Below are 27756 nucleotides of genomic sequence, written 5' to 3'. Positions count from 1 at the left end.
TGAATGGCTGAAAACAGGAGGTTTGTTCCTAAGTTTGAGTTTGCAAGACTAGAACACCAGAGATTGTTTTGATTCCTCCAGTACTATTTGGCTTGCTTTAAATGACGATAATAATTTACACCATTTATTGAATGCCTCCTGTACATCGAAGGTATCATGAGCTCCTTTTTGTGTACATGTCTTAGGGTGGAAGTGACTTACTAAGGTCTTCTGTAATTTGGTTACTTGCTTCTGCTTGACTCAAGAGCTGCGTTCCCCCCATATGGAGTTTGGAGGGGAAACGGCTATAGATCAGATCTAGCCAGCCAGACCTGCCAAATTGGCACTAGAGTCCCCTAGGGTGACAGAAGGTGGATCCTGTGTACTAGTAGGTAGCTGGCTTTCTAACCACATTCTGGCTGTTGGAAGTCAATGCCCCTGTGGTTGCCATGTGCTAGATGAGGCTTTCGGTGGACATGGTGCACAGAGACCAGCAGGGGCCCTTCTTAAATGATAAGCTGGGGGGCACAAATGCTTTATGTCAATGATTAGATCGTGCCTACATGTCTACACTGAGTATTTCATTATAAGCAGGTCCATCTTCTAAGTGTTGGGGGAAATAAAAGAAAGTCTGAGACCCAGCAATCTTTTGATAGCATAGGCTAAAGTAAACGGAAACATCTACTACATTAAAGCGAACACACTGTACTCCAATACAATGAGAGAAAAGTTCACATTGATTCAACACATTGAAAGTGCCAGACACATCTTCTAAGCGCTTTGCAGGTATTGTCAAATTCAAATTCACAACAGAACAATGAGAAACCTCCTCCCACTTTTGCAGATGAGGTAACTAAGGCACAGAAGGTTATATAACTCGCTCAAGATCATACAACTAATAAGTGGTGGATTTTAGCTTTGAAACTAGGCAGTCAGGCTAAAAACACTATGCCTGTAGCCACTATTTATCCTGCTTTTAAGGCAGACAGAGACTTCATGATCAATATCATCTTGAGTTATAGAAAAATAAGAAAGTCGTCTTTTTAAATATTCTTGAACATTGTTTGCCTGTTCTGAATGTGGAATTCATACCTACTACACCCATAGTGTTGCTATGAGTTGGAGAAGACTCGACGGCAATGGGTATATGGCAATGGGCACACCTATAAAAGTATGAATTCCACATTCAAAACAGGCACACAGTATCAAGAGACCCCTCGTGGTGCTAACCAAAAAGATCGGCAGTTCGAACCCACAAGAAAGATGTAGCAGTCAGCTACTGTAAAGATTTATAGCCATGGAAACCCCATGGGGCAGTTCTACTCAGTCCTATAGGGTCGCTATGAGTCAGAATTGACTTGACAGCAGTGGAGTGAACACCTATAAGGTAGTAATAAATAATCTTGCAACTGCAAAGAGACATCATCTTAATTTCCATTAGAATCAAAATTGGTTCTTCTAGGAGTAGACTAGTTTTGCAATAACTTATTGCATTTTTTCCCCTTTGTAGCCTTTACTTCATCCAAGTCATCCGAGTATGATGTATGGAGGTATCATGTACCAGCTGAAGCATAGGCCATCAGCAGTGTGGTGTGAAGGGTGGAGAAAAGGGCAAAGTTTATGTTTTAGAAGGCCTCACTGGTTTCATAAAAAGGCTTTTGTTTTCCTGATGCCACGGACTATCCACTTTTAGAAGTGTCACTGGATTTGTTATAGCCCTATATTACTTATTTTTGGTGAAGTGCTGCTTTCAGAAGGAAACTGCCAAGCCAACCAGGACAAATCTTTGGCCTTCTTCAAGAAGCTGCTCCCTACTTCATGATAAACAGAAATCATTATCAGCAAAAGCAGAGAAGAGTTCTGTATTGGAGAGAAGTTAAACACCACTAAATTGTGGTGAAGAACTTTTCCTAAAATTGCTTAAGAAAGGAGGGGCTTCTGAAGAGGCCTTCTTGGCCTGTCGGTTCATAACTCCTGTCTCTCTAGGCACTTGGCAAGAAAGGGTGCCATATTTAAGCAGGTTTAGAGGGTAGGCCTGGCAACCCAGGAAGCACTGTTGGGTAAATTTCCTATGACTGACCTGTCTCCAAGGCAACAAAGCATGATGACAACAACAAAAATGAAGAGCTTGAACACAAAAATAAAAACTAAAGAAGTGCTATCTATAAATTTCAGACTAATCACACACTGAATAAAATTAATTTGTATGGTTTTATATTTATACTTAATAAATACTTTCCTTTTCCATTTCGAGGACCAGTTCTAGAATAAGCACAATGTGTTAAAAGACTTATTTTAATCTACTTTTTGATAACTGTTCTTATTAATGACTATAATCTTGCTTGAGCTATTTTTGTTGCTTTATAAGCTGCCTGAATATTAACATGCAATTGATTCTTCTTAATAATTGGCTAATTGTGCTTTACTTTCCTCCCTATGGAATGTCTAGGCAATTTATAATACATCAGTGATAACAAACCAATTTCCATCCAGATGACATCTGGTTTAGGGATAGAAACACACCTGAGGGTCTTGTTCAGGGACAAGGATGCCACACGTAATTGAAAACTTCCAGCAATTAAACACTCACTATCTTACTTTGGCAATTTGTTTCTTTTGAATCAAAAATACAAATTTCTGAACAATTTCTAGGCAACTCAGAGTTGCTTTTTTTAGCATCAATTTTTGGACTAATTTTTTTTTTACAAAAACTAAAATTTTTTACATAGAAATTCAAATTTTAGAATGTTACCTTAGGTGGAAAAATTCATGCGATAATGCAGACTACAATAAAATAAGAATATAGGGGACAAAACATTCTCTTCAATTTTAGAGAAAGGTAGAAGAATCTGTGGGCCATTTTACAGAACTTCTAGAAACAGACCCAAAAGGGTAAACTCTGATGTATTTAATAGTAAATTTCCTGCCTGAGAAAGATGAATTCAGTCACTGGGTAAATTTAAAACAAAACAAATGATTGGACAATTTAAAAAAAATGTTATACACATACATAGTAATAAAAAAAATCATAACCCAAAGTTAAAAAAACAAACTACTTCATGTTGAACCAGAGTGGTTTAAGACAGAAAGGAAAGCAGGCATACAAATGAGGGAAACTAACCTAAATAATCCTGATGTTGCTAACTGCCAAGTTGTGACACATTCACAGTTACAAGAGTTTCCTTATGGCGTTAAACAAAGTGTACTGACCTTTTTTGGCGAGGCCACTGTTGGGTTCATATTTCTCAATCAATACTTGGACTTGCTCTTGTTTTAAAGGTGGGTAAAGAATTTCATTTAATCGGGGATCTCGCTGCTTAAGGTTGATAAAATCCATCAGCTGATCAACAGTAAGGTATGGTTTACTTTTGGCACCACTAAAAACAACAAAAACCAAGAAATTAGAATATTTCCACCAAGCCTCATTCACATGTTTGCATATAGCAAATCCTGACATACCAGATAACAGCATGCTCTACAGGTAGTCCCCAACTTATGACGTATTCGAGTTACGACAAACTGCACTTACAGCTGTCCTTTTTTTTGGTATATCTTATCATTAGTACATCTTCCTGGGAGGAAGTTATGGGAAAATGCATGCAGGGGATATGGAAGAAATTGCTGAGTGTGAACACACTCCAAGCGTTTGATCAGGATAATATGATGGAAGAGATCTGTAGAAAAATTGTCCATATGGCAAGAATGCTGAATTTAGAACTTGATATTGCCCATGTGGAACAGCTCATAGATCATGAAGAAGGAGAAGTGACAGATAAGGACTTAATGAATTCTGAAGAGGAAAGAAGCCCTGAAGAAGAAATAAACAGTGGGGAAGAGGAAGGAGAGAAGTTGTCAAAAAATTTTACAGAGAAAGCATTAGCTGAGGTTTTTTCTAAACTAAATCGGGGGCTTCAGTTGCTTGAAAACATGGACCCAAATGCTGATCGATTTGCTAAAGTCAATAGGCAGATTCAGGGAGCAGTGAGATGTTACTCTGAAATATATGAAGAAAAAAGAAAAGGACAATACAGACAATTCCCACTAATTTTCTGACTAGTAACGTAAACGTCATCCCCATTCACAGGGATAATCCAGATAATCCAGAACCTTCCACAAATGGAGTTATTACCATAACTGACAAAATGCCAATGTCATCCAGCTCTTCTTTATCATCAATTAAATTTTTATGGTTCGTCTGTTTTTTATGTATGTATTCAAATATATCTGTAAGTTTATATGTAATGTTTCCACTCCCCAAAGACAAATAAAGATTGTATTTATAAAGACAATGATAATAAAAGGCAGTAATAATGAAAACTTAAAAAAAAATGAGGTATTTGACTTACGTCAGAAATGACTTATGACACAGTCGTCAGAATAGAACCCCGTCATAGATGGGGGACTACCTGTACTGAAATTCCTATTGTTTTAAAAACTCTGTGCTACTCCAGCATAATTTCTGTATGTATACAGGATACAAATATCTTTTGCAATCATCACCATTAAATCCCAATGCCCCTGAATAATACCAAATGCCTAAGAAAACCCACAGTAGGAAACACTACATCCTGTATGTAAGGATAAAAAAACCAAAAAGCCATTGCTGTCGAGTCGATTCCTACTCATAGCGACCCTATAGGACAGAGCAGAACTGCTCCAAAGGAGCTCCTGGTGGATTCAAACTACTGATGATTTGGTTAGCCGTCAAACACTTAACCACTATGCCAGCAGGGTTTCCTGTATGTAAGGATACACCACTCTAAAATGAACACTGAAGTATGGATCGTTTTTTTGTATATGACACCAAACTTTTGGCTTAGTCATCAAATTTTCATACCACACTTAAAATTTTAAAATTGTATTTGTTTCTTATTTAAAAAAAAAAGTAAGCAATCTTTTTGGCCACATTTTTCCTTTCATTCAAAATTCTGCTTCAACAAGAGTCTATATATAACTCTTAAACATGATTCAAACTTCCCATTCCAACCTTAGTGACAACCCAAAAACAAGTTCAATGATATAAATGTTGCAGATGTTTAATATATATTTGATGGCAATGAGCATCGCAAAGTAAAAATATTCTTCTGTATGAAGAAACCCTAATTCTTTTTGACAGATTTTGGACTGATTTTCTGCTACTGTGTAGATTTCAGTACATCCAGAAAAGGAAATTACTAATTCCCCCCATTTGCCTTGCTATTTTGCTTTGTTTACTTGTTTCTTTTCTTATATTCAGAGAAGAAAAATGGCTGGTACTCAGTCCAGAGTTCTTTCTGCTACATAAGTCTGCCTCCACTAAGCCAAGATGCCTGCCTGTTCTGTTCATAATCTTCAAACCACTCAAGAGTCACCAGAGGATACTAAAAGAACTACACCCAGAAATAAATCACAACAAACTTCCACTCATTAAAAGCAGTAGTTGCACCTCAGGTGCAAGAATGCGTGATCATCTGGAACAGATTATACAAGAGCACTGCTATCATACACGGTGTGCGAAGATGCTCCTTCCTCTCCCTGGACTACTGCTCAAAATCCCTCCCTAGCTACCACTGCCAGCCCAGAGAAGTAGGTTAAAATGTGTCCTCTTACAATTCAGAAAAGATGTTATCAATTTCAGGTCGAGGGCAAAGGTTGTTCAGGAAAACTCTGTACACTTCTGGAGTGAAATCCTCTTGAGGTATTGAATCATTCTGTAAAACAAAACAACAGGGTCAGCAAACGATCCTTTTCTTTCCTCTTCTCTTGCTTTCTTCTCTGTCTTCCTCTCTCCCTCCCTCTCTCCTTTCCTCCCTTCTTCCCCTTCCTCTCCTTTCTTTGCTAGCCTTCATTCCTTCCTCTTTTTCTTTCTTTCTTCTAGGAGGTCAGCGGAAAACTTCAGAACATTCCCTATGAGGCCAACAGTATAGTTCACTTAGACACCGGTTTTGGAGTTCCAAAAGCTGTATTTTTTTGTTGCTCTTTATTTTATTTTTAAGAGGTTTCTCCTGCTAAAACGATGTTAAGGCAATCTCCTAAGTACATTTGCTAGAATAAGTGAGATGTAGAAAAAACAGGGTCTGTTTAGCACATTTTTAAAATGAATATTTAAAAAAAGCGTAAGGAATCTAGAGACAGGTATTGTCAAAATGATAACATAAATTCCAATTTTGTGTCATTATGTTCAAATGATATTCCTTCTGGTGTAGACAATCTGATAAATCGTACAGTTTTCATAAGTAGGACAGTCATTATTTTCTCACTGGTTCCTCCCAGTCTTATTGCATGGGAAGCAAGTCATTGATCTAAAAAGCCACTGCTCTGACTTATTTTTCTGTTTGGTTGGGCTGCCATGGAGACCGGAAGCATGTATTCAAATCTTTGCTAACAGGAAGGATATTTTTCATGCTGTTTTCCTGTTTCAGGTATGTGTTTATATGTTTATTTTTATTTTCAAGCCCTTAAACCGAAGAAAACACCCTTCCTTTCACTGTGTTCATACATTTCACAATGTACATTTATAGAAATGTCCAAAAATTATTGTCTGAATTATTGCTGAGAGATAAGAGAACTTAGCTCACCACTTGGCTTCTAGCAGGAGCCCCCTGTTTGTTGAATGAACAAATGAAGTTATATTTCCTTTACTAAATCCATGTATAGAGAGAGCTTGAGACAACGACACATCACAGAAAGATGCACAGCGTGATGCATGCCACAAGTAGGCTTAGCTACCTGGACACCAACTTTGAAATCGTGAGCACGAGGGGCCAAACCCAAGAAGCGTGGGAAATTCCCATGGGTTGTTTTATTGCTTCGCCACTCGTAAAATGGGGGCAAGTACAACCTGCAAACAGGTTTCCAACATTCCATTAGATTTACAAGGAGAAAGAAATCCCTTTTGGCTACAGGATGTACATTTTTCTGTGCAGCCCTCCCTCTGAGCTAGCCACCCACATCTCTTTAAATAGATAAAAGGATGTATATAATCAGAAATGACCTTCTCTTGCCCAATGTTCATGGGCGACATTGGTGGCTCAGTGGTAGAATTCTCCTATTCCATATGGGAGACCCAGGTTTGATTCCCAGCCAATGTACCTCCTGTGTAGCCACCACCCATCTGTCAGTGCAGGCTTGTGAATTGCCATGATGCTGAACAGGTTTTAGAGAAGCTTCCAGACTAGGATGGACTAGGAAGAAAGACCTGGCAATCTACTTCTAACACTCAGCCAATGAAAACCCAATAGATCATAACCCAGCAACATTCCACGGTGCATGGGGTTGCCATGAATGGGGGGCTGACGCCACAGCAGCTAACAGCAACACCCACTGTTTAGCTGAGTGACACATGGAAGAGAAGTATTTAAAAATCAATCAAAAGTAAATACTCAATGGCTCTGTCAGCTAACTCAAGTGTATCTGATTTTCATAACCCAAGTAGGTTCTCTCTTTCTGTTACATAGAGCTTACCTCCTCCTCTTTCTGCCAACTCACGCAGCACATACACAAAAGGATTTTATCTTAGGATATCCATAATTGTCTTCTTTCTCTTACCGACCTCTTTTTTTCTTCTTTCTCAATTTAAAATCTCTTCCTCTGGAAAACCTTTCCTTCTCCCTAGACTGGATTTTGTCTTCTACTCTGTGCTCTCATTTCACACCTGGATTATCTGACATTTCAACACTTACTTAACTTTATTGTGCTCACGGCCGTAATTCTCTGTATTCCTTGTTAACTTGCCTATCCACAAGAGCTAGGGCATATGTGTTGTTTGTTGTTCTATCTCCAGTATATAACATGCAGTAGGTGCTCAATAAATATTTATTAGATGAATGAATGCAATTATAATGAAGATGGAAGTTAATAGTGAGGACTAATGTGTTGTATGTTTCCTGTGGAAAATCAGATTCAATCAAAGTCATTTACATAAGATTCTAGACACACAATTTCACAGACTATATTTTATTAAAACTCTAACCATTGTTTTCTTACCAGATGTGAATTAGGAATTTCTATTAAAGGGGCCAATTTATTGAGATAATCTGAATGAACACAACATTATTTCCATAGCCAGCTGGATGTTAGCACACAGAAAAAAGGCAACATTTCAATATAGCTAATTTTCTTTGTCTAAATTTTGCCTTGTCCAGCTTTACTGGTGAGGATACTCAAAAGTATATTTGGAGGCAGTGGGGGAAAATGAGAGAAGAAAAGTTTTATAGAACAGAGTAAAAATGAGCATCATTGAAAACAAAATGTAAAAGGTAGAGGGGAGGTATTTAGGAAAAAACTATAGACAATTCCTAATCCTTTACAATTTTAACAAGGCTCTAATCCACAAAGAAAAAAGCTCTAATCCACAAAGCTAATCCATACATCCTCTCTTCTTGAATCTCACAACTTGGTAAAGTAGATGTCACAGATTCATTTTTCCTGTTTGACGAGAGGAAACCCATGGTCCAGTTTGCTAAAGGCCATACCCAACATTCAGATGCTCCTTCGCAAACCCTTTTTGACCTTGCCAGCCAGAGTTCAGACACTCTTTTTTGTGTCTACATTGTATGTTTATACACCTACTCCTCACTTACCTACTATCTTGTTATCCAATATCTTGCATTTAGGACGATAGTATAAAATCTACTATCTGACTATTTTTCACGTTAATGATGTACATCTAGCAGTAATGAACGCCGAGGTGGGAGGCAAGAGTAACACTGGCTGCGATGGTTAAGGTTATGTGTCAGCTTGGCCGGGCCATGATTCTCAGTGGTTTGGCAGTTATGTACTGATGTAATTTGGCAGTTATGTACTGATGTAATTTGGCAGTTACGTAGTGATGCAATTTTGCAGTTACGTAATGATATAGTCATCCTCCATTTTCACATAATGCCAATTTTTGCATAGCGACCTGGTCTTTGGGACTTAACCATGTCGATAAGTGAGGAGTGGGTGTATAGCTTCATTATAGCATCTATCATACAGCTTTTCCTTTATTTCTTTATATTTATAAGTTTTCTACTACACTCTGAGTTTTTTGAGTGAAATGACCAGCAGATGGGACCAGACCTTAGGTCTTCTGTCTTGTATCAAGAACTCTGCCCACTAGATCACGTTTCAGAGACTAGCTCTCAGTGCAAAATAGATCATCAATGATTATTTGTTTTTACTGTTATCTGAAATTTTTGGAAGGAGAATTAAGAAAGCCACTGTAATCTTAGGCTCATTTATTCCAGAAACAGCAAAGTATTGGCACACTTGAAAAATGTTACCACTTCAATCCTATGCTTGCATACTAGGGATCTCAAACAGAAAAAGATTTAAAAAAATTTTTGGTGGTAACATGGTGGCATTTGCACTTCCAGATTCCATTCAAAAACAAAAACCAGAATCTGTTTGCCATGGAGTCAACTCCAGCTCATTGTGATCCCGTGTGTGTCAGAGTAAGACTGTGCTCCGTTGTGTTTTTAATGGCTAATTTTTTTCAGAAGTAGATCACCAGGACTTTCTTCTGAGGTGCCTCTGAACTTGAACCTCCAACCTTTCAATTAACAGCTGAGTGAGTTAATCATTTCAACCACCCAGGGACTCCACGGATTTCATACACCTGATATATCACATCTATAGATGCCATTCCAGTGAAAAGCACGACCTCACAGGTGAGGATAGCATAACTGCATCAGAGGAGGAGATGGAATACAGTCCAGACTTGTGAGGCTCAATATGGTAACCACTAGCCAGCCACATGTGGCTATTTATATTTAAGTTAATAAAAATTAAATAAAATAGAGGCCGGGCTAAGATGGCAGAGTAGTCAGATGCTTCTGGTGGTCCCTCTTACAACAAAGACCTGAAAAAACAAGTCAATCGATTATATATGACAACCTAGGAGCCCTGAACATCAAAGGCAAAGTTGAGGAATCGGATTGAGTGGCAGGGGAAGGGAGAGATGGGTCAGAAACAGCAAGGAGTTGCCAAACCTGACCCAGTGGGAGCCGAGCCCTTCAGGCCAGATCAGCTTGTGGTGCATGGTGAGGTAAGCAGCTGCGCTCAAGGAGGCATTTTCCACATTGGGAGAGACCCAGCAGCAGAGAGTCTACTCGGGCATCCAGAACCAGTGAGAAGTAGCCCTCAATTGGCGAAAGATGTGTACTTGCGTCTGGCCTACTGTGCAGGTCAAAAACACCCCCCTTTGGGAAAAACCTCTCTCCCATTTACCTCCCTGCTCCCTGCTCTGCATTGGGTCTAGGATGGCTTCAGCGACTGCCGAGTCCCCTGGGCCGGAAGTAGGACCTGTCATGAACCCTGAGCCATTCTCCCAGCCTTGGAGAGGGAACAAATAATCAAACGGGGAAAATAATCTGCTGGCTCCCCTAAGCCAGGAACCCAGGGTAGGCACAGATCCTTTACCTATGCACAGGCATAAGGGATCCTTTCCCCCAGCAGAGACTTGTGTGGGCCCATTTCAACAGATAGGCCCTCATTACCACAGTACAACAGGGTATATATACCTGAAGTCTAATTTCAACTCTTTCAGCTGTGAAGTGGCAGGTTCATGACATTTGACACTGCTCTACCCATTAAGCAGGGTCTTCACCTACCCACATCAGGGACCTGAGGACTGGTGGCTTGACCCATGCCACCTAGTCACCTGCGACAGGGGCGCAAGAATAAGTGATGCCTCCCAGTCCTTTACAGACAACAGCATTGGGTGCTCCTAGTCCGGCTGCAAAACCCACTCACCTACATGCTCTAGGGAACAGGGACATGCTTTCCTTCCGGACACTCTGGGGTGGGGGGCATTGGCCCCCTGCCTTGCTCAGCATGTGACCCCTGCTGCAGCTGGATGCCTGTGCCTACACCAATCACCCATGCCTGTCTAGGACTGTAGGTGAGAGCCTGCACCATACACTTGGTGGCCAACTACCAGGACACCTGAGCTGAATGCATACAGGAGGAGTGGGCAGACTCCTGGGCTCACATACTTAGTGGCAGGTCTGGCCACCTGTCCAGAGGTGAGATGAGAAGGCAGAGAGGGTCAGGAGCTGGTTGAATGGACATGGGAAATCAGGGGTGGAAAGGAGAAGTGTGCTGTCACAGTATAAGGAGAGCAATTAGGGCCACATAACAATGTCTGTATAAATTTTTGTATAAGATACTAACTTGAATTGTAAACTTTCACTTAAAGTACAACTATGAAATAAAATAAAATAAAAAATTAAACAAAATAATAATTTCAATTTCTCGGTCATAGTAGCAACATCTCAATAAGCTGCATGTAGCTGGTGGCTACCACATTGGACAGTGCAGATATAAAAAATTTCCATCATTGCAGAAAATTCTATTAGCACTTGTCCAGACAATTCAGTAGATCGATTCCTTCTAAACTTTTTTTAACACAAACACATTTATAAATACATCATGACCTAGCATAAACACACACACACAATCAGGAACGAAATTAAAGTTTTAGCAAACACCGCTTACCCCTACTATGTAGCATGCACTCTGACATTTTCTTTTCTATTTTAATTCTATTCTATTATTATATTTTTAATCCTCACTGTAATGCACAAAATTGAATTTACAAAGGGTCGCTGTGAGTCACAATCAACTCAACGGCAACAGGTTTGGTTTGTTTTTTAACAAATCACAGCCTGCAGTTTAGAAAGCACTGCAATAAAAAGAAGCATTATCCAATAAGCAAGGCAGGGTCTGTGGAAGCATAAAGATGGAAAATGTGCAAAATCATAGAAAACAGAAAAGAAGAGATGGTATGATCAAGAATGGGCCAAGAGTGGGTAGAAGAACAGTGGATGACTGCAGGGTAAACGAGATCGGCCCTATCAATGCTGGATTAGCAATTAACTAAAATGTTGAGTTTACAAAAGAAAAGTCTGATTCAAGCCAACTTTTAAAAAATTATGAAGTCATTAGGAAAATTTGAGCACTGTGTGAATTTCCGGATACTTGTTAATTATTTTGGATGTGACAACAGACTGTGCTTGTATTTTTAATAAAGAGCCCTAATCTTTTAGAGATACTATTTGGGGCCCTGGTGGTGCAGTGATTAAGAGCTTGTTCGAAACCACCAGCTGCTCCTTGGAAACCCTGTGGGGCAGTTCGACTCTGTTCTATAGGGTCGCTATGACTTGGAATCTACTCGACAGCAGTGGGTTTTTTTTTTCATAGACATATTTATGAATGAAATGATATAGTATCTGGAATTTGCTTCAACGTAATCAGGGGTGTCGGTAGTGAGTAGTGGTATGGATGAAATACCACTGGCCATCAGCTGAGTGTTGATACTGTGTAGTGGATACCTTGTAGGTTTATTAGACTATTCCTATACTGGTACATGTTTGAAATTTTCCATAAGAAGTTAAATAAAACTCCCCCAAACCTACATACATATGTGTTAAAAAAAAAATAAAAACTCAGAATATTTATTTATTGAGACTTACGATAAGCCCATGACCATTCTACGAGGCTAGAATCATTAGTGGCCCATTTTACAGATAGGAACACTAAGGGATTGTGAGATTATGAAGTTTGTCTAAAGTCCTCAGTGAGAAAGTGGGGGTTAGGGGCTACATTCTGAATCCAGGTCACTTGATCCCCTAGCCTACAGTGTAAACCAGTAAACTAAATGTTCACAGCGCTTTTTGGATGGCGGTTTTTATCTTCTTTATAAATTTCTAGATTAAAAAAAAACTTTAATACAACAGGTCTTACTTTAACATTTAGAAACATGTTACTTATAAATTATGTTGATTTATTCAAGCAGACTCTAATGAATAAAGAATCTGAATACAGATGTTATCTTGACAAATCGATGTATTATTTATTTCCCATTAAATCAGGAATGCAATCTATTCTCAATATTCTTGTTCTAAAGTTATAAATCAAAAGTTGAATGAGCCACGGAGCACATGAGATAATTAAAAACAAACCCCTCATAATAAACTGAATACTTAAGGTGGTATTAAGATGGAACTTGGATATTAGTGATTTTAAGAATTACAACTGCAAAAATGCTTATGTATCAGATTTATATTCTGAAAGTAAGGCATAGGAGAAAGGCAACATACTACAGTTTCCCAAGAGAAGAGTTTCTTTTATGCTTTTTATTTTTTTCTTCCGTTAAATGTATAAAAAAAGAAACTAAACCTGTTGCCCTTGAGACGATTCTGACTCATAGCGACCGACCCTATACAACAGAGTAGAAATGCCGCATATGGTTTCCAAGGAGCAGATGGTGGATTTGAACTGCTAATCTTTTGGTTAGCAGGCAAGTTTTTAACCACTGTGCCACCAGGGCTCCAGTTAAATGTATAGTATTCTTTACATCCAAAATAATAATGATTTTTCTTTATATTACATGTATGTATATCAACTAAAGTAAACTTTATTATTTAAAAGAAATACATGGATTTGTTTCTTATTATCTTCACTAAAATGTGGATTTGTATGTCAATGCCATGCCAAGACTACAGCACAATTCTAAATGTCACTGAGCTCTTTTCAAGTTAATAAGACCTTAAATCAAAGGGAATTTGGTACAAATAAACTATTTTCAGTTCTCAGAGAGTTTTTGGGTAAAGTGGTGATTTGCTGAACATGGAAAAGTTTTCAAAGGTTTCACTGGAAAGTATGTTTGGATTATTAATAGAAGGGCAGTAATTGCTTCGTCTCTCTTTTTAGATACAGTACTACTTTTTAGCAATTAAGTTAACTTTAGGCAAGTAACTATAATCTCTAAAGGAGTACCCTCAAAAGGAAAGTGTTATTCCAGTGGATCGTGTTGGCCGGAATACAAGTTCAAGTACATTAATTATCTCTAACAATGTGCACAAAAATAATGTTTAAAAAATCTCAACAGGATATCCACTGCATTTCTGGTAAGGTGTCTATTTACAGAACACAATTAAATCTAGTTTGAAAGACCACTAGCCCTGAAATGGGGCTCCTAGACATGCAGTATATCTACAATTTTTAAAACACTTCTCATCTGTGGAGTGTTTAATCCAGAAGCTTTGTGCTCATTAGTGGATATTTTCTAGAGCTCTTTACTGTAGATATGAAATTACCACAAGAATTTCACATATCTTCTTGATGTGCCACAGTCAGCTCACAGAAATGTTATTTCTTAGCACCAAAACTGTCTTTGGTCTTCAGATATTTTTAAAGCATCCTAATTTTACACGTCCTCAAAGTAAATTATGCTTTACTGTGAATAATGATCTTTCAAAACTTTATGATGGAGGTTGATTATATTTTTAAAAAATCCTTAATTTGTTTTCAGAAAATTGTTATTACATTTGCAGAAGATATATATCTTTTCAATTTAAACCTGGTTCCTGTTATTTGAATCTCATTTTCCTTTCCAACTGTCTCCAGTTGCTATTGGCCTGCAAATTTAAACCTATAATAGAAATAGTGGATTGTAAAGACTCAATTTATGTTTATTGACTGAATTGTCAGAATCAAATTGTTTAGAAAATTGCAATTTACTAGAACTGGTTGTTGGATTTGATTTTCTATTCGCTTCGTTTTCTATTTCTTCTTTCTCTTGCTAGATTTACAATAAGTTAAAATTTTTTGATCACTGTATCTCATAAGATGTTATCCAATAAAGGTAAAATCGGGAGCAACTGCAGAGGAAAAAAAATTCTTCCTACTTCCCAAATCCACCTCTCTAGCTTTCTCTTTATGCTTGAATACTGTGGTCTGTCTTTAGTTGCTCAAACCCATTAAGTTCTTTCCAGACTTGGGACTTTGAACACACTGTTTTCTGTTTCTGGAGTGAGCTTCCCGTATTCTCAGTGGCAGAACTCAATTCCTTTCTTTCATAGCTCTCCCCTCCCAGTTTACACATGAGTCAGCCCACATGTTTATTGACCAGCTCCCCAACAGGACTTCTGAATCCCTGTACTTCGTTTTGCTCACCACCATACTCTTATTGTCTGCAGGCACAGAGTGGGAGCTCAAGAAATAACTGTTGAATCAATGACAGACCCTTGTTAACTTTGCTGCTTCCAAAGGATCTACTGAATGAGCAATAACGAGCTCAACGAGTTCAAACATTTTATTTTGCTTATTAAAGTGAAGGGTAAAATGGTCTGGGGAGCCCTTCTAAAGCTCTGCCCAGTTTTTGCCACATCATTAGTTTTTTCCACCTATAGCCGAACACTGAGGGCGAAAAGGCACCTAGTGAAGTCTTTACTAAATGTCACTTTTCTGAAAAGTATTCTCAACAAGAATTGGCTGATGCATTTATAACAGCCTTTAATATTTTTTTTCATGGTTCAATTACAAGTTTAAGATTGGCTTCTCAACTTCATTCAGTGTGACATGAACATTGTTAATGTGTCTGAAGAGGCTCACAAGTTCTTCCTATCAAGTCAGTTTTATCCTTAGACAAGTTCTTACTTGTTGCTTAGATACTTGAGTAAAAATAATTGGTAACAGAAAGAAGAGTTCCACATTTATCATGAGGAAAAGTTTTATGCAATTCACTCTGCTCTTCCAGTAACAATGGTAACAAATCATTTTAGAGCCAAGTATGTAGGAATGCATGGAAATTAAGGCAAATTAATTTTGGAAGCTAACATCCATTGAAAAGGAGCCCTGGTAGCACAATGGCTAAGCGCTAGGCTGCTAACTGAAAGGTCGGCAATTGGAACCCACTGGCCACTCCACAGGAGAAAAGACCTGGCAATCTGCTCCTGTAAAGATTACAGTGTAAGAAACCCTATGGGGCAGTTCTACTCCGTCATATATAGTCACTATGAGTCGGAATCAACTTGACGGCACACAACAACATACACTGAGTGCCTCCTATGTGTTAGGCAGTTCTACTCCGTCATATATAGTCACTATGAGTCGGAATCAACTTGACGGCACACAACAACATACACTGAGTGCCTCCTATGTGTTAGGCATAAAAAAAAAAGAAAAAAGTACATTCCATGCTTGTCCCCTAATGTACTTTACCACCATATGAGAAAGGTAGGTGGTCTCCAAACTTTTCTGATCATACACCCTTCTCAGTAAAAACTTTTTGAGCACAACCCCACCCCTGAGCATATAAATATATTTATTTATAAACATGATTACCATAGCAATTGCTTTTGTAATTTGTAAATCTCAAAACTAGAAATTTATAAAGGATAAAATAAATATTTCACGTATCTCCCTAATCATGCCTTCATAATATAATTAGTTAATAGCTCAAGGGACATCAAGAAAGGGTTTAACCCAGGGGCAAGGACAAGAAGGCAGGAGGGGACAGGAAAGCGATAATGGGGAACCCAAAGTCGAGAAGGGGAGAGGGTTGACGTGTCATGGGGTTGGCAACCAATGTCACAAAACAATATGTGTATTAATTGTTTAATGAGAAACTAATTTGCTCTGTAAACCTTCATCTAAAGCACAATTTTTAAAAATTTTCTATTGTTAATATAGGTTTAAATTGAAATTTTAAATGGTCTTCTTGATAACATCAACCTTTTTGGTCAATACTTTTTTATATACCTGATTAGATGTTTATTGTGTTAATAGCTACAAAGAGCAAGATTCAGTCTAGATTGAAATATTGGGGTGGTGAGAGTAAAAGAAAATACAATCACAGTGGTCCTATATATTGCAAATATTAACAAGTAAGCGCTATGGTCTTCTTAATTAAAAATTATCTTTAGGTACTATCGGGGTAATTATATTTTTATGGATTATTGAAAGGTATTTAGCTGTGCTATTTTTAGGAAGGCCATATGCTCACCCTTGATGATGGAAGACTACAAGCCTCTAAAGCAGTTTCAACCCGCTTCCGGTCAGCTGAAAACAAGCGGTATACACTGTGAAGTGAAAACAAAACAAATGAGAGATGTGGAAAAGGTATATGGATCACAGCACATACAGATGATGACAACTGAAAACGTTCCATTGAATCAAGCCTATTTTTCGTTCATCTTCAAACAATGAATAGATACCCATTCCTCCATACGCCTGCATCTGTGTTCTGAAAGATCTATGTGTGTGCTTTTAAAAAATTGAAGTGTCTGTATAAAATCTATATTTTGAAACAACGGTAATGACCTGATTTAAAAGTATTGCATTAAATAACTTCTAACCATTAAGCACTAAAATAAATAGCCAGCCTTTGCTGCTCCTCATTGTCCCAAGTATTTTTATTAACAGAAGCTCCGTGGTAGCTAGTAAGTCAAAGGTTGAAAAGATCCTTATTCATCTCTGTGCCTCTTTCCACTAAAATTGCTACCGTTGGAGACAGTGGTGGTTCAATGGTAGAATTCTTGCTTTCTATGAAGAAGACCCGGGCTGGATTCCTGGCCAAGCCAATGTAGCTCACGCACAGCCACCACCCCTCCATCAATGGTGGCTTGTGTGTTGCTATGATTGTGAATATGGTCTAGAGATGTGCTTTCTTTGCCCAGTAATTTGGTTTTAAAAAATTAAGTACTGGGAAATTTAATATCAAAATTTGGGTTAATGGATTCTATTTAAACATTAGAAAATCTAGCACCCAGATCGCACCATTCTCATGGGGAATAATGGTGGAGGTGAGTCGTTGTTATCTCTTTTAGAAAGGGTTTTGCTCCTCAGTTTTTCTTCCTGCTCCTAGCCTGATGAATCATTTAAGTTCCTGCCTGGCTCTTGGTGGCATTTGAGTTTAATCTTGGTAGAAGAGGCACTAACCCCAAAACCAAACCCTCTACCATCGAGTCAATTCTGACTCATAGCAACCCTACAGGACAGAGTAGAACTGCCTCAAAGGGTTTCCAAGACTGTAAATCTTTACGGAAGCAGACTGCCACATCTTTCTCCTGCAGAGCAGCAGGGGGGTTCAAACCACAGATCTTTTGGTTAGCAGCCAAGTGCTTAACCACTGCATCACCAGGGCTCCTCAGGGAGACACTAAGTTTGCCCAATTTTCACTCCTAAAGTTGATCTGAATATCAGATGGTCTTTTGGGTTTGACAGCAAGATTCCCCTGCCCCTACTGCCCCCTTCCTGCTTTGGTGTTTCCTGAAGATACCATGGGAAAGGGGAACCCGGGTAAATCTCTACTAGAAACCCAGGGGCAGGGAAGTGAGACATGGTACGTGGGAAAAGGGGGGTCACCACGCCTTTCCATGTTCCCACTTAGGCCAGTGAAGAAACACGACAGAACCATGGCATGGATTCAAGTCTTTGTGAAGAAGAAAATGAATAATGGGAAATGCTCACGCAGCTTACTTTTTGAGAGGAATGCGCCCTTCTGGAGTGACTTGCAGCTTAAGTTTAGTATAGCTGTTGGAGAAGCAGAAAAACAATGTTAAATTTTTATAAAAGCTTTTTTTATTGAAGAATAAAAAACAGATCACAAAGGGCCTTTGTAAATGTAGAGTTTGCTGGATTTTCACAAACTGCCCATGCCTCTGCTAACAGCACCCAGGTCAAGAAACAGAGCATGCCCTCTTGCAGAACCTATCCCCGCAAAGAACTGTTACCATGTCTTTTAACAACATAGATTATTTTTGTCTCTTTTTGCACTTTATGTAAATGGAATCATATTATTTTGTGTCTGGCTTCTTTTACGCAATACTGTTTTTGAGATCCAGCCATATTATTTTTGCTTACAATTGTCAACCATTCTCTTTGATGTATAGTATTCAATTATGTGAACATAACAACTGTATTTATCTCCTCAACTGTTTATGGACATATGGGTAGAGAAATGGAACAAAAGAACTCTCAGACACTGCTGATAAAAATGCAAATTAGGACTACCCCTTTAGTGCACATGATAGGACCCAGCAGTACCATATCTAGGTATATGTATGACAGAAATGGCTACAATATGTTCATCAAAAGACATGTTCTAGAATGTTCGCAACAACTACTCATAACTCATAAGGAAGCACTTATCTGGAATAGACATTTGTAATAGACAATGATTAGTCAACTGTATGCTATACTAGCTATAAAATCCTGTATTTCAGGTAAAACGTCTTGTTTATCTCTGTGCCTCTGTCCACTCACATTGCCTGGCACAATAGATGTTCCAGAAACGTTCATTGTATGATGGATGGTAGGATCAAAGAAAGAGTAAAAAAGAGGGAGCTGGAAGAGGAAAGTATACAGGAAGTGTCCTCAAGATGAAAAATTAATTTAGGAGACAAAGATGAACGTATGAAAAACATTTAAATGAAGACCTGTGCAGTACTGAGTAAAAGTAAAATGAATTTATAGAAGAGTAAAAAAGAAATATGGGCTGGAGTCTTAGGTCTGGAATGATGGGTAAGTCTTGCATAAGAAGAAGGAAGAGAGGAGACCATTAAGGAAAACAGACGACCACCTAACAATGTTTCTGCTTGTGGTTTTGATTTAAAGGCTTCCCAAACTCGAACATTCACAGCTTCCAAAATGAACACAGCCAGCTTTTCTTGCTGCTCATCTGGCATAAATCATTATTTTCCTTGGTCAAATCATTTTTAGAAACGCTGTTGTAATTCCAGAACAATTTGGTAATCATGTTTTGCTTTTCTTTACTTCTCCTTTTCTCCTCTTTTCTTTTTTTTTTACACTTAAATCCCAACTTACTTATTGTATAGATAAAAGTTTTGACTACTACATTCCACCTGCTGGTAGGGTTGTACCTAAGCATTTACATATTAATCACACTTTATTATAAATTGTTATTGTTGTCAGCTTCCAACCAATTGGCTCCCAAATTTTGGTGACCTCATGTACAATGGAATGAAACACTGCCCAACACTGTGCCATCCCTTTGATCAGCTAGGAATCAGACTGTTGTCATCCAAAGGGTTTTTCTTTTTTTTTAATACAGTGGGTTTATTTTATTATTTAAAAAATATATATATTTTATTGTGTTTTAGGTGAAAGTTTACACATCAAATTGAGTTCCCATTTAATAATTTTTATACAACTTGTTCTGAGACATTGGTTACAATTTTCACGATGTGTCTCCTCCTTTTCATTTTGATCTTTCCTCTACATTGTTTCTCTTTTCTAACTAACACCTGCTGTAACTGTCTACAGGGCTGGAATCAGGGCATCAACCTATTAATTTAAGTGGGCAGGGAAGTTATTGTATCATCTCTCAGAGGTCTAAAACTCTAGCAAAATAAGTGACATATGCTGTTAATTCTCTTCCTCAGATCAGTAATTGATACAACAAAGGCAGACGTAGAAGCAGAAGACTTTCTGAAATTAATAATTTTTAGTTCTAAGCACAGCTGCCAGGATTTGGATGTGTCTCCTTATTGTGTATCACAGGCACTGACATTCAGGAGAACCCACCCCAGGTGTAACATGGATGTGCAGCTCGGAGAAAAAAAGAGCAGATTTTCTTGGGAGTCTTCCAGTACGGAACACGGAAGGTATCAGTACTCTAACAAACCCCAAAGGAAAATTTATGTTTATCATTGTGAGAGGCCAGTGCAGCATGAACAAAAGACTCACAAAGAAGAAAGGAAACTGACTCAGAAGAAGCAACACCCTTAGCAATAAAATTAGAGCTACTTACGCTTTTTCCAGAAATGCATTCCTGGACATGTTTTGGGCCAGCAGGTTTGTTGCCAGACTGAAAACCTCACTTGTCCATTCCTGAAAATGTCAATCACACTCGTATTAGCTGAAATACTGCATAGTACTTAGATACATGTTTTTAGCTCGGCTTCCAGGAGGATGAATTAGTTCAATTTGTATGCCTTATGGTTTCCCCCCTTTTTTGTAAAAATGACATAATTACATTCAAATCCCAGAGTGACTACTCATTTTCTAAGGAAATATTCTTTACACATAAACAAAGTTTTTTCTGCTTTTTAAACTTTGTGGCATGGATAGGCAACTGCAATGTTGCCTTTCAATAACTGAACACTTTTTACTTTTTTTTTTTGCATTAGAAACAGATAAAGAGTTACAGAAAATATCTTTAAATATAATGAAATACATTTTCAACAGAAATGCAAATATAATCTACTCAAGCAAAAACAGCTACACCAGAGATCTTTAAATGTTAATTATAATTCTAAACATTCTCTAAACCAGTTGTAGTCATAATGTCACACAATGCCCAATACTCTTCCTCCCCCTAACTCTGTTAATCCCTTACTGCTCTTCTAATCTTAATCCCTACCTCACACTACTCACCAGTGATCTCACTTGGCTTTCAGAAAAAATGGGAAATAGCAAGTAGAAGGCCCATTCTGGATGATGATTTTGAACACATAATAAATATTCTGGGTCCCCAAAAAAATTCTTCAAGAGAAGATAAAATGAGAGCCAAGCAACCATCTGATATTGTTGTCATTGATTTGGTTCTCTTTCCAATGAAATAATGCCTTTCAGTTCAACAAGCTTTTACACTTAGTTTGATTGTTTTTGTTGTTTCTACTAGCATTTCATTGGCTTTTTTTGCTTTTTTTTTTTGTTTGTTTGTTTGTTTCCTGCCTTAAGGCACTAATAAGACTCTGTCATGTAATACAGCAGTATTTGAGATGAAATTTGAGGAACGGAGGACATTGAGTGATGGGAAAGGGAAGAGAAGATTCTAAGCAGAGAAAATCATCTGGTAAACGAACCAAAGGTGAGCAAACCTGGCAGAAGTTTGAGGGAACTGAATGCAGTCTAACTGAAATTGTAAAGGGAAAAGGGGAGGGGAGTTACAACAACAACAACAAAAGTTGACTTGGGGACAGACCATGGAGAGCACTGAATGTCTGTTCAGGAATCTGTAGGTAATTTAGCAAGAAATTTTGTATCACCTAAGGACTTTTTTGTTTTATTTTTTTAGGGGAGAAGTGAGGACTGCTAGGACTAGAACTGTGTATAGAGAGATTATCTGGCAGCCTTGTCTAGGATGGAATTGAGGCTGAGAAATCAAAGAGGAGAAGATCAGTTAGAAAGCTAAAAATGCAATAGTTCACATGAGACGCACTGAGGCCTTGAACTGCATAGACTGTTGGTAGAGGAGTTAGAAAAGACAGCACAGAAGAGTTGTGGGAGTGAAGCAAAATTACTGACCACCAAACTTGATCTACAGACAGAAAAGTTATCAGAATAACTTTTTAAGAGCTTGAAAATCAATTTTCCTCAAATTAGGTACTTTTAAACCAAGAGTAATGACTACTGGTATTGATTTTTAAAATGTTTCTGGTATAATACTCATAACATTACCAGTTTCATGGCAACTTTATGCACTGGTAAAAGTATTTATAAGGGAGAGTAACGTACAGATGTCTACGTACACTGGGGGCTAATTCTACACCAGAAATAGGTATTGTGGAGGTGGGGAGATTTGACTTGATCTGCCCTTGTAGACTGAAAGCTAAAACCTCCATTATATTCAGTACCAGATCTATATGTGCTGTCCAATAGAAATACAATGTGAGTTCGATGCAATGGATCGATTTTGCGTGGTCTTTCTCACCATGGTCTTGTAACTCCTACCCAAGTGGTTGGGCGGGACTGTGTCATAGGGTAATTGTGACCCACCAAGGGGATTGATCAGTTTTGCCATTCCGTTAGGCTTGAAATAAGCTACCCCAGAGGCGGGAAAGACAGGATCCTACAACCACCAAGAAAGAACAGCCAGGAGCAGAGAGCACATCTTTTGGACCCGTGATCCCTGCACTGAGAAGCCGCCAGAACCAGGAGACAGAAAGAGAGAGAGAGAGCACTCTAACACTGAAGACAGCGAGACCTGGTGGCAGAGACCTGGCAGCAGAGACATGGCAGCAGGAGAGGGAGTGTTGGACTTCCTGACCCATGGAGAGAGAAAGCTGAGTGCCTTTCAGCAGAGGCCAAGGGCCAGGGAGAGGCCTGACTGTGACCATGGCTGGGAAGAGGCTGTCCTGATGGAAGAACTGTATCCTGAGTGCTCTTGAGCCTGAATTGTAACTGTTACTTCCATAATAAATTCCATAATCGTGAGTATGGTCTGTGAATTTGGTGTGGCCATTTCAATGAATTATCAAACCCAGTACAGAGGTAGAGATTGCTGTGGGGGGGACAACTGGTGTCAGAATTGGTAAAGATGGCAGAGAGAGGAGGCGCGACTGACCTCCGCCTCATAGGAATCAGCCTTGGGCTGTTGATCTTGATTCTCCTTCCCTCTCCTGAAGAGAGAGGAGGACATGGCCCCCATGCCATCTTTACAGTGAGCCACACGTGTAATTTAAAACTTTTTAGTAGTCACATTAGAAAAGTGAATAGAAACATGTAAAATTAATGTTAATAATATATTTAACCCAATATTTAAAAAAATAATTATTAATCATGTAATCAATATAAAAAATTTTAATGAGGCATTTTACGTTCTTTTTTTCTGCTAAGTCTTCAAAAGTTAGAGTGTAGTTTATACTTATAGCCCATCTCTCTTTGCACTAGCCACTTTTCAAGTGCTCATTAGCTGCATGTGGCTGCGGCTGCCACAGTGGATAGCTCAGGTCTTCTAGATCATTAGCTCTTTCTGTGGGTTGCTTATAAAAACCACTGAAGGACAGTGTCATCATCATCTTTGCCATACAGATCAAGCTAGCTCTTTCAAAAAGTAAAGCATATATTATTATCTTCACATTCTCAGAATGTGAGCACCTGAATTTCCAAGTGTAGAATTCCTAGACTCTATTGGCCTCCTACAGTCTTTCGATCTTCATAAGACCTGACTCAGGTTGAATCAGAGATTCAAGAACTAAAGCAGCGACCAAGTGACCTGCAGAAACAACCTAACTGGTGGTTGCGTGCTGGTGTCTTGCTATGTTACAATGAGCTAAGATGGCATGTCTTAGTTTGGGTTCCCAAGAAGCAGACCCTGAGACAAGGACATATGAGGAAGGCGTTTATTAAATGAAATGTTCCCTGACAACATTGTAGGGGAGGGAGCAGGATCAGGAAGGGAAGGAGGCAGCAAGGGTGAGATCTCAAAGTCCTGCAGAGGGTAGCTTTGGTTCATTCCCTCCTGTGTAGACACACCTCAATGTTGAGTTTTCTGATCATGGACAAAAGGAGCTGGAGTGTGGAGATCCCTTCTCCTGTCAGTCTTGGTTAAGCGCTGCAGGAGGATGGAGATCTCCAGGTACTTCCTGCTCTCCTTGCTCACAGGCAAAGGGGGTTCCAGCAGCCAGAGGGAAGTTGGTCAACAAAAAGACAAGGGTGTCAGCTGTTGGGAGTGGAAGCACACTGAGGAGGTGCAAAGGAAAATGGCAAAGGGACCTCAGCAGACATGGGCAGAGCACAGCAAGAGTCTGCTGCAGCAACATACCTTATATTTTAGGAATTATGGTACCTGAAGTAGCTACACTGCAAATAGAGGATGTGTAGCCAGAGTCTTGGGAAAATTGTTTGGTTCACGTATGTTCTGGAGTAATGCTTCTCATACTTTTATGTGAGTATAAATCACTGGGGATCTTGTTAAAATGCAGATGCTGATTTAATAGGTCTGGGGAAGGGAGTGAGATTCTGCGTTTCCTACAAGTTCCCAGGTGAGGCTGATGCTTTTGAGTAATAAGTTTCTAGAGTAGACTTGCAGCATTGGCAGTAAGCTTGTTAGAAACGTAGCAAAGCTAAGAAGTTTCCTGAACACACCCAAACACTTTGAGGGACAGAGTAGCTGGGGCTGGGGCATTGGGGACCATAGTTTCGGGGGACATCTAGGTCAATTGGCATAACAAAGTTTATTAAGGAAATGTTCTGCGTCTCACTTTGGAGGCATCTGGGGTCTTAAAAGCTTGTGAGTAGCCATCTAAGATGCATCAATTGGTCCCAATTGCTTCCACTTGGAGCAAAGGAGAATGAAGAACACCAAAGACACAAGGCAAATATTAGCTCAAGAGACAAAACAGCCACATAAACCAGAGACTCTATCAGCCTGAGATCAGAACTAGATGGTGCCTGGCTACCACCAATGACCGCCCTGACAGGGAACACAACAGAGAGTCCCTGATAAAAAAGTGTGGAGCAGAACTCAAGTTCTAGTAAAAAGACCAGACTTAATGGTCTGACAGAGACTGGAGGAACCCCCAAAACTATGGCCCCCGGACCCTCTGTTAACCCAGAACTAAAACCATTCCCAAAGCCCACTCTTCAGATAAAGATTTGACAGGACCATAAAACAAAAAATAATGCTCATGAGGAGTGTGCTTCTTAGTTCAGTCAGATACATGAGACCAAATGGGCAACTCCTGTCCAGAGGCAGAATGAGAAGGCAGGAAGGGATAGGAGCTGGTTGAATGGGCACAGGGAACCCAGGATGGAAAGGGTTAAAAAAAAAAAGAAATGTAAAATTTTAGGCTGACTTAGAATCTGCATTTTTACATGAACTCCTTAAATTTTACATGCATATTAAAATTGAAGGATACTGCTGGGCCAGGGACCACACTTTGAGTAGCAAGATATTAGAGGACTTGGCTTAGGAAGTAAGCTTTGTCTATCTTCTTCCCAAGCAAATAACAAAACTAAGAGTTGTGAACTCCAAATGAATAAGCAAAAAGCCCCTTAGAGCTGTATTAAGAACGTCATGGCTCTGCAGATAAAACCAAAGCAGCTTAACACAATCTTGGAGCATCATGGGATGATGAAGTATGTTTTGCTGCAAGGTATACTCTGACAGTGTTTTCATAAATCTAGTTCTAGGCTCTAATTAATATGGCGTTGGAAGGACAGCTTTTTTATTTAATCTGGAGGATTAATTTTTCTACTTTCAGAGACAAGGTTTTGATGATTGCTACTCAGCTTGGTTTAGCTCCTGCTATTTAAACTCTGAAGCTTCTTAAGTGACATTTTCTGCCTTACAATCAATCTCTTCTCATGGAGGGGCAACCGGAGAAGATAGCTCCAAAGGACTCTGTGAAGCTACAGAGTTTCAACGTGTAGGTTTGTATATTACAACAGCAAGACTATTTCTGCAATTCCCTCACCCCTCCAGTCCCTGTGAAGTTATTGAGACATCAGTCTTGACACCGTCAGGAATACCAATTTTTACCACCATGGCACAAAATTAATGTACTTTGATTTCTAATACTATTAAGTTCAGCCATTCTTGACACAGGATTTTATGTGTTTGCTCAGAACTATTAATGATCGTTTCAGAATTATCAATAACACTTACAGCTACTATTTTAGTATTTACTCTGCACAGAGCTAAGTTCTTTACAGTTAATGGCTCAATTAATTCCTGTAACAGTTTTCTAGAAGGCAGGTACTGTTAGAATCTTCATATTGCAGCTGAGGATTCTACACTTCAAAGCGCTAACAAAACTTATCTATGGCCTCAGAGCTAAAAACAAGTCACAGTTTGGGATCTGGTCACTGGTTTCTTGGGCTTCAAAAACTGTACTATTAGCTATGATGGTGCTCTTTGAAAATTTTACGGTAGTCAATACATAGAATTCAACATGATAAAAAAAAAACACAAACAAAACTACTTAATTGTATTCCGAACCAAACAACTGTTTTAGCACTAACTGTGGGCCAGGCACTGTTCTAAGAATTTTGAAAATAATTAACTTATTGAATCCTCACCACCTATGTGATATATTCTATTATTATCATCCCATTTTATAGATATGGAAGCTGAGGCACAGAGATATTCATTAACTTGCATAAGGTCATAGCTAGTTATAGGCACATCCGGGATTTGAATCCAGGCAGCCTTCCTGAAGAGTCTGAAAATTTACCATTCTTCTGTGATGAAGAAATAAACACAAGAGAGGGGAAATGAGAAGGGAAATGATAAGATGGAAAAGGGGGTGAGGTCAGCCCTAATATACAAGTCTAAAGTCTTGGAGCTTTGCAAGAGGTAGGTCACAAAGTCAACTCAACTTGCTGTATCTAATGCAAAGAAGGTGCTTCAGTCATGACATGTTTCACAGTTGCCCTGGATACAAATGCCAGTCGCACAATAGTTTAGCAACAATTTCTAGTTTTGAGAACAAGGAGCAATTTGTCCCATGGGCAATTCACACCTCTTAATGTTTTGGCCCAACTAATGACTGAAAGAGTCAGACAAGGGTGACAGTCTTCTGCAGGGAATAGTATTTTTGCACGTTTCTGTTTTCCATTGTTTTGATTCATGTTATCTTTAATATTTTTAATGTATTCCTTTTATCCTTTTCAGTATGACATTTTTAAATCGTAGATAACAATACAAAGAATAGTATAGCAGATATACCCACCAATACATATTTAACAAATGTTAACATTTCTCCATATTTCCTTTAGTACTTTTTTAATGATTAAAACATTGCAATGCATTTAAAATCTAGTCTGTGCTGCTTCCTGATTCCATTCTTCCTCCTCTCGTTCCAGGAGCAAGCTCTGTTCTGAAAGGTAGATATCAATACCATATCTATTTTCATAGGGTCTCCTGAAGAGAACAGTATAGATTAGAGGTCAGCAAATTAAGACCTGAGGGCCAAATCTGACCTGCCACCTCTTTTTGTGAATAAAGTATTATTGAAACACAGCCATGCTTGTTCATTTAAGCAGTTTTTACTCTACAATGCCACAGCTGAGTAGTTGCAGCAAAGAGCCAAAAACTGTAAAATATTTACTCTCAGGCTCTTTACAGAAAAAGTTTGCTGATCCCTGGTATAGATTTGTATGTTTAGAATGCTGTATAAGTGGTTTCATACTGTATGTATCCTTTGGCAACTTGCTATTTGCAAACAGCATTATGTCTTTAAAATGTGTCATCGCTGCTGCATGTAGATCTAGTTCATACATTTTAACTACTATTCTATTTCACTGTGTTTGTTTTTGTTAGTTGCCACTGAGTCGGCTCTG

The 27756-nt window shown here is 38.7% G+C and overlaps 1 protein-coding gene across 2 annotated transcripts in view; it reads right to left on the bottom strand.

The window, feature by feature from the left end:
* Window positions 1-27756, bottom strand: part of PLCB1 (phospholipase C beta 1) — an 819608-nt gene that overhangs the window by 242039 nt on the left and 549813 nt on the right. For both annotated transcript variants that reach the window (XM_004383055.3, XM_004383054.3), the window contains exons 5-9: window positions 20498-20577; window positions 18205-18258; window positions 16730-16805; window positions 5569-5669; window positions 3190-3356 (exon numbers count right to left, since the gene is read on the bottom strand). In XM_004383055.3, the coding sequence (XP_004383112.1) occupies window positions 3190-3356; window positions 5569-5669; window positions 16730-16805; window positions 18205-18258; window positions 20498-20577 (478 nt within the window). The remainder of the gene's footprint in view (window positions 1-3189; window positions 3357-5568; window positions 5670-16729; window positions 16806-18204; window positions 18259-20497; window positions 20578-27756) is intronic.

This window comes from Trichechus manatus, unplaced genomic scaffold (genome assembly GCF_000243295.1).
Source record: "Trichechus manatus latirostris isolate Lorelei unplaced genomic scaffold, TriManLat1.0 scaffold00104, whole genome shotgun sequence".
Taxonomy (NCBI): Eukaryota; Metazoa; Chordata; class Mammalia; order Sirenia; family Trichechidae; genus Trichechus; species Trichechus manatus.
The sequence above is the reverse complement of the archived record's forward strand: the minus strand, read 5'-3'. Positions and strand labels throughout refer to the sequence as shown.